Genomic DNA, 8687 nt, shown 5'->3' on the forward strand with positions numbered 1-8687 from the left:
ACTTAAGTGATTTTTGTTTAGTTTTCACTCATTGACTCGAGCTGGTCTGATATCTATAGTTCGATACCACAAACAACATATGAGTCCATACGAATTACGGAATACAAGCAAAGCTTGGAGATTACTTTCAAGTCAAGTAAAAAATGACTACATACTAACCATTCCACAAAAATCTTGAATATTTCACTTCAACTTATACTCCCCAGTAAAGGAAGTACTGTATAACCTATTGTGATGATAATATAATCAATTCAGTATTTGGGTATCTTGCACATCCACTCAAAAAAGGTGCAGGTCCATGCCGTGTAGGCTCAAACCACCAACAACTATAGTATGGTCTTAAAAATGAAATTAAACCCATATTATCCAAGTTAGTTGACAATAGCGGTGTAATTAGTGATTTCATACTTAATTACTCCTTAATTGGAAAGGCGTCGATCTATAATCTTGCAGTAAGACCTAAAGCCGATCTACTGTGTACAGAACCCAAAAATAGAGTGGAGGGAGAAGGGGCAAACGGAGTAGCACAGAGGTCAGAGGTGTTGTGAAAGGAGAGCAAAGAAGACAATTTTGTGCTCAAACCCCCATTTATATATATATTTTTTTTACCAAAATCAAACGTTGGGAATGAGCTACAGAAACCCATTTATAGTACAATTTTGCCTCAACCTCAGCTAAATTTAACTAATGATATTCATTTATACACATCTTCCTATGCTTCCCAAATAGGGAAAAAATAAAACTTTCCTGAATAACCTGTAATTAGGCATGAATCTAATTTAATCATTTATGACGACGGCCTTTTTATGTAAAATGATAATCCTATTGATGATGTCTTGTATTTGAGCTACGAATAGTCACTCCATGCAAAAATTTTGTATATCCAAGAAAACTTAACTTCCCATCGGAGCTCCGAATCCAATCTCTTAAAATTGAATAAGCAGTAGGTCCAAGATTCAATTCCTGCATTTATCAGATATTAACACAGAAGCTGAAAATCTGCACGAGTATGGAAACTGACATGAAAGATAAATGTTAGGAAAGCAATAACGTACCCTGGCAAGCTCCTCAACAGTAATAATCCGATTGCCTTCCTGCTCAAAATGCTCAAAAGCAGTAGATGCAATCTGATCCCAACCTTCCCGACCTTCCAATTGATGTGTACTGATTGCAGCAGCACAGAACTCATCAAAATCCATTTTTCTGTACGATAGAGTTGTCATCTGTGCCAAATAAAAACTAAACATTAGGCATTCTCAAATGCAGTCTCAAGTTTATGTAGCTCCAAAAAGGATAAAGTACCGTATTTAGGATATCAGGGACTCTAGATTCCTTCATTGCCTCGGTAGCATTATTCAAAAGTGCCTGGAACGATTAAGAAAAAAAAAATGGATATTGTAGTAAGAACAGGATGTTTTTGGCACGAACAAATGAAAGTATAAAAAAGAAAAGGCAAAGCAACAAAAATAACCATTCTGAAGTTCTCAAACGTAACACGACCATCTCCGGTAGGCTCTAAAAGCTCAAACTCTGCTCTTAAGTAATATAACTCATCCTCAGTAAGAGCTTTGGAGAGAGCCTGCAGTTCCAAGGAGAAAGAAGAGAAAACTTAATTAGTCAACAGATGAAATCAGTTATAAAGAGGCTTAACAATTTGAAGAGATCCACAGAATTACTAGTATCAAAGAATTTTCAGGCTAACTTAAACCTAAGTTGAGCATCTATTATTCATGAGTTTGACTAACAATATTCCAGGACAATTTAACACTATAGTAACAAATCAAAAAGACTACAAGGAGAAAATCAAGTCAAACATCACTAGATCAAATTGAAAGAGCATGTACATGTTCATGCAATGCAGTCAAATTTAACCAAATAAGAGCATTTAGATATTCCTGCGTGAGAGAAGGTTCTCCTATTCTGATGGATAGCTGCTGTATGGGATGACCATACCTAGTCTAGTCTAGGGGATAAAAAGATACTCCTCAAGAACAAGGTTTTACAGGCCCGACATATAACAGAACAGAACTCAAAAAAGGATCATCATATTGCTTACATGTTTGCAAAAGTCACACAAAAAACAATGCAACACGTAGGATAATTGCAAAGAACTACGTAAGTAGTTTACATCAATAGTTTTATGTTTAAAAAGTACATTGACACAACTGAAGGACAAACAAACAAAAAAAAATTCCCCCGTAACATTGAAGAGTTTCTATATCAACACAAACTCATAAAACCTTGGATTATGAGCACTTAAAGACATGAAATAAGAGCTCTTCATTCCCAACAAAACCGCCCAAGCCCCAACCCTCAATGGAACTATAATAGACATAAATACACACACAAAGCTGAGAAACTAAGTCGGACAAACCATCAAGGCCAATGAAGTGAGTGAACTTCCTTTACAAGCAAGCTAGGCAACTTTTAGCTGGTGAACAAATCAATGAGCAAGAAGAAGTATCATGGTTGGGAAACACTTGATCAACAATAATAGAAATGTTTGAGGTGCAAATTAAGGAAGAAGATTTTTTTTAAAAATCAGTAAGGAAGCATATCTACAGTCAAAATTTCAAAATATATACTAAGCAATCCAATTCGTTCAGTAATCATGCGAGACATTGGAAAGACCACAAGCCAAAGTCCACAATCAGACCTAAATTCAAAGATGCACAAGTGACAGAGCAATCTTATGAGCAGAGCAATACCTTCAATGCAGCCCGTTTAAAAGGAGTTGCATGGAGATATGACTTCACTAATTTATAGATCAATATATCTAAAGGTATAGGATGGTTTTCGTCACGCAACCAGGGATGAGCTGCACAACACAAAAGCAATCCTTCAGAAAAATGTTACATAAAGCCTGTAGGATAAGCTTCATTATAAGATTCAGACCATTAGTTTACCAAGGTAGAAGTCCTTAAAAAGCCGATTGAGACAGTAAAAAGACTTACTCAAAGCTTGGGCAGCAGTCATCCTCTTCCTGTAGTCCTTGTTAAGCACTCTTTTAACAAAATCCTTAGCTTCAGGAGACACAGAAGGCCAAGGCAAATCATCAAAATTGGGCTCCGCTCTTAGTACTGCGCGGAAGATTCCTGATTCTGTGCGTGCCCAGAAAGGCCTGCTTCCACATAGTAATATATATGTGATAACGCCAATGCTCCACATATCTCCTTCTAGGCTATACGATCTATGAAGGACTTCAGGTGCAACATAGTAAGCACTTCCCACGATGTCATTTAGTCTTTCATCTGCGTTTATAACAAACATGCTCTGAGTGGAAAAAGGAAAGAAAGGAATTTCAAAGGCCCTGAGAGCTCATCAAGTGCATGAAAAAGAGAACGAGAAAACCTCAAAAGTTCAAATTTGACTTATGCGTAGCGTACCCATTCTCCAATTCCATAAACATCAGAAAACGCAAAAACATGCATATATGTGTGACAGTGTAGTTAGAGCTCTCCCTCCTAATGTCTTTGCTACCAATAACTTAGTTTAGAGAGATATAGTTGTAGTCCTTAACAATTCAATCCCCTACCCTTAAACCCTGAGTCTTTCCATATATTAGGGAAACGGGGGGAACCAAGAAAATAATTCTTACAAAAAAAAAAAAAAAAAAAAAAAAAAACTTAAATCATACAAAGCTGGATACAGCATCTAAAAATGAAAGTATAAAAGAAAACAGACCAAAAAACCCTCCTAATCTAAAAAGTAACGAAGTAGAAACCCCAGTCAAAAAGCTCCAGTAAACATCGTTAGTATCTTGAGCAAAGAGCACAGTTATCTTATAGCCAAAATCAGTAACTAAAATGATTAATGAAGATTAAGATAAAGCAATCACAACAAGTATATAATCCACTGAGAGATTCAGATATCCTTGGTAACCCATTTTTCATTGGCAGATTTTAAGAATCCTTTATCCCCGCATAGCATAAATAATCATTGATACGAATTTTGCATATGTCAGAACAGTTATGGTAAATACTTTTAAAAACTACTACCAGATTAATCTAGTTAGTAAATATAGATAGCTGATTTTAATATTAGAACAAAGCAAGACTTGTTTTGTTAACAGATATAGAACACGCAAATAACACGGAGATCTTCAACCCTAAAGGAATCATAATTGTTACCTGGCCTAATAAAATCGGAGAGGCCAAAATCAATTAGCTTCATGTCAGCATCTTCACTTCTAGACGTAAATAGGAAATTCTGTATAGGAAGCAAATTTATTAGTTGAAAAGTTAATAGACAAAAAAAGCATCAATTATCAACAAATAGGCAAGTTCACAATAGCAACCTCAGGCTTAAGATCACGGTGCACAACACCCTGAAGATGACAGAATGATACAACATTCAGAATCTGTTTGATAATGACCTTCGCATCTACCTCAGGGTACCTTCCACCTCTGCAAAAAGAATATCCCTTTACTCCCAAGAAATCTCAGAATCTCCTCGATAGAATCTAGTATTGATAAGAGTTAATGTTACCTGGACAATATTCGGTCAAGTAATTCACCACCTTCACATAATCTGACATAAAAGTAAAATCCAACACTTCAGACCCAATGTAATCACTATTAAAATGCTGATGTAGCTTAATGACAGAAATTCTCAAATTCACTAGAGCCCAACGGACCGCACCCCATTTATACAGTTAGAAAGTTTCACAGGACCAAATATAGAAATATAAATTTTAAAAACTTGAAGACCATTCACATGATCCGAAAGACGGGTGGAGAAAACTTGAAAACTAAAATTTAGTCTTTCATCATGTACTAATGGAAAGCATAGAAGTATTTAAGCTGAAGATTAAAGACATACTCCATGACGATGTATACATTGTTCGAGTCTTCACATGCATCATAAAATTGGACCAGATGCTTATGCCCTGAGAGGGCTTTCAGGATTTTAACTTCCCTCCGAACATCTTCAATAGATATTGCTGTAGTCATCTGTTCAATAAATAGCATTTATTAACTTATTATTAATCACCATAAAGGGGCAACCCTATAAGTATTGAACAGAAACAAAAAGCATTTTTCTAACAAAATCAGTGAGTCATCATCTTTACATGAACTGAAGATATTAGTTATACCAGAATTAGTCCAAAAAAAACAAGCAGCACCATAGAGGTGACGTAGATAAAGATATTGCACAATTCAAGTATTGAAGTTACACGTCTCAGGATTACATTTGCACGTGAAAAGCCATCTTAACATAAACATCTTGCTGAGAAATCGGAAGCAGTCACAAGAATTAAATCTATTGGAAGACGCAACCACAAAACCACCCAAAGGTTACTTATAAAGTTACCAATTTTGTCTTGACCAACTTCTACCCACGACAAAGATTTCTTAGCTTTAGTCCTTATATCGTAAGTCATAGGTAGGAAAAAAGAAAAAAAATCTTTTAGTTACTATCATTTGATTGTCTTGCAACATGGTCATTTAATTCAACCAATTCAAGGAATTAGACTGTTGAATTTATATCCATATTTATAAATATTCTTTATCATTCAAAACCCTTGACCAAAACTTTCTACAAGGGCAGGGTTCGAACGGTTACATTGTACAGTATAGCATGTAACTATGTAAGATAGCAACAAAGCTACTAACACCTACTCTTGCGATCATTACGAAACTGGTTCTATTAAACCCTTGAGAAAAGTAAAGGAAGATTGTTAACTAGTCTACTACTTCAAAACAACCAAGAACTATAGCACAGTTTAGTTCAAGACAATTGTTTTGCTCCACTGTACTATAATTAGATATAAAAAATCATGCATCGTGAGTTCGTGAGTATGGGGAGAGCTTTCATGTGAAAAGTGTTACACATACCACTTGACTCATTTAATCTAAAGTTCTCCATACATCTCGATGCAAAAACTCCTGGATGTGAGTAAATTTCAGCCAAAATATCATATATCGCTAACCTTCACATCTTATGGATATGAATTTATGAAATACACCTATTGAGCTTCATTCAGCCCTTATGCTTTCCATTTAATTAAAAAAAAAAAATGTATTTCAGCAGAGGGATTGTCTCAAGACTTTATAAATATCACATGAACCCATGTACACATAGAAGGATTAATTATCATGAATCAAGGATCACGTCCCAGGACAGCCCTATCCTTGACGAATGGGAAAGGTGATTCAAAATGTCATTGATCCTAGGGCTGGGCAAAGTAGCACCCACAAAGTTCATGAAACAAACCCCTAACAATAGAAGGCAAACCTAGGGGACAAATGAAATCAGCAGTAGAAGGTTTCTGAAAGTTGTAGTCTATTAGGCTGTTGCTTTCTACAAGGTACTCAAAGTAGAGTATCCTCCATACATAACTGTCTCAAGGAAAAAATGTTAAATACTCTTCTCACTTCATAGAACGTTCTAATGTTAAAAAATCTGATTGGAGAATAGAAGAAACCAAATTTTCATTATCTGGACTATATCCCAAAAATAGTTAACTGACCCTCTACTAAGCACATGGTAAGCCTAAAAAACATCAGTTGGCCTGAGAGGCTGAGAGAGAGGGGATGAGATGATGAATAAGGTTAATGATTGCTTGCCTTATGAGTTAAGACAACATAGAAATATAGAATTAACAGAGTGTCTGGAAATAGCCTAAATCACCAGTCAAATACTCAAAACTACTCATAAATCACACTAATAGATGGCTACCTCATGGCAGATGCTTAAGGTCAACCACATGAGAGTTGTCAGCTTCATACTGTTCACAATATCAAGTTTAGCGAATTAACAAAACAACTTCCACACGAACATTCAAATTTTAATGGGTTTCTTATCAGATATCAAGTCAAAATGCAGTTTGCAAAGCCAGTAATATTATAAAAACAGTATACAGACCTGTTGAGCATGCCTCAGTTAGCCTACTGAACTACTTAACCAGAACAGAAGACAATCAATCTCACACACCACTCTTTTCTTTTTTTTTTAAGGACAATGAAAAACTTAATTAGTCTCATTAGGAAGATGAAAACTAAACATTAACATGCTCCACTAGCAAAAGACAATAATTTGAATCCCGATCTTAAACCAGGCATCCAATTACTGGCTTCAATCACAAGTTCAGCGGATCAAAATCCAAAACCAATAAAAACACAACTCAAAAAAATTAATACATTACAAAATCTAAAACGTTGTCAGCCTCAACCATCATTGTCCATCATTATATTATAGTAACAACATTCCATTGAATTCTAGCAATGGAATTTTGACATTCCATTGAATTAATCATAAAAGTTTCACCAAAAACGTCAAAAGAGACCAGTTGTTTTGAAACCTCAAATTGAAAGTAGTATAAAGTGAAGAAAGGAACACAATCTATAGACGAATACTGACAAGACCCAGTAAATACATGTCTTCCCTCCCTAAAAAAAGATTCAATAAAATCCAGCAACATCGCCATCATAAATACAAATATTAAATTCTACAAAAAATAGACTTCCCACACATTATAACAAACACAAATAAAATCACAGAAATTCACGTTGTCATTAATCTCTTTATATCAAAATTATTCAAAATATCAATTCTATGATCATCAAATTCATCACCCAAATAAAAACAGAATATATACAAGAAATTACCTTCGCCTTGGAAATGATCTTAACAGCAACAACTTGATCTTTAAGCTCTCCTTTCTTCCCTTTAGCAGAACAAGTATGACCGAAATGCCCTCTCCCAATCTCCTTCCCCAATTCATACTTTGCCCCGAAATTCTTGCCATACCCAAAACTCTTGTCCAACAGTTGCCCTCCTTCATTCCCACCGTCCTCCGGTATCGGCCCCTCTTTCGGTTTCGCATTCCCAAGCCGCTTCGCCAACGACGCTTTTATATGCTTCGCCGGAGACGGCGGCGGAAACGGCCTCCTGAAAAACCTCCTCGGCGTCGACCTCGCCGGCGACGGAGTCGGCGGAACTCCGGCAGGATACGGACTCGGCCACGGCGATGATCTCGCCGGCGTATTCCTTACCGACGGATTATTCGCAACTTCCGACGCCGGAAGTGGCGATTGAGGATGAACACCACCATCCTCACCAGAAGACGGAGCAACTATCGTCGTGACAACATCGCCATTTTCTCCGGCGACGGCTTTACCGTAACACTGCCCCATTTACCGTAAAAGATTCCAATTTCTCACACCTAATTCCGCCGTCAAAATCAAAAACCAAAAAAAAAAAAAAAAAAACCTAGTCAAAGTGAAGTAAACATCAAACGGTTGGGGGTTAAGGTAGGGTTTTAAAAATAAACTGAATCAAAATCAATGAAAAAAATGGAGCAGATCTAAAGCACAGAATCGGAAAAACTGACCGGAGAATCGATCTAACGAGCGTTGAAATCAGAGAAAAGGGGCGAGATTACAGAGAGACGGGATCATAGTGAATGAAGAAGTGAAATCGAATATAAAGAAGAAGAGAGAGAATCAGAGAAGATCTACTCCATGATCATGGAAATCTGAGAGTATCAGAAACAATTTGGATTGTGTTTGTGATTTTCTCTCTCTAAAAAGGTTGATGATGATGATGAAGGTGGTGATGCTGGCTGGAGGAGGAGTTGGGTTTGTTGTTGTTGCTTCTTCACTAAACTCTTTAACTTTCTCTCTCTAAAAAAAAAACTAAAGTTGTTTTGGATTTTGTCTTTTTCAACCTTTTTTATTTAAATT

General features: G+C 36.2%; 1 protein-coding gene across 1 annotated transcript; it reads right to left on the reverse strand.

The window, feature by feature from the left end:
• Nucleotides 1-542: 542 nt before the first annotated feature.
• Nucleotides 543-8687, reverse strand: LOC145615663 (CDPK-related kinase 3-like). The gene is made up of 12 exons (XM_081670726.1): nt 8336-8687; nt 7611-8167; nt 4822-4952; nt 4489-4530; nt 4298-4406; nt 4131-4209; nt 2955-3251; nt 2709-2818; nt 1472-1579; nt 1303-1365; nt 1056-1223; nt 543-963 (listed from the first exon to the last, which is right to left on the reverse strand). The coding sequence occupies exons 2-12, from the start codon at nt 8136-8138 to the stop codon at nt 823-825; spliced, it is 1776 nt and encodes a 591-aa protein (XP_081526852.1). The 5' UTR covers nt 8139-8167; nt 8336-8687; the 3' UTR covers nt 543-822.

The sequence above is a fragment of the Chenopodium album genome, chromosome 25 (assembly GCF_948465745.1).
Source record: "Chenopodium album chromosome 25, dcCheAlbu1.1, whole genome shotgun sequence".
Taxonomy (NCBI): Eukaryota; Viridiplantae; Streptophyta; class Magnoliopsida; order Caryophyllales; family Amaranthaceae; genus Chenopodium; species Chenopodium album.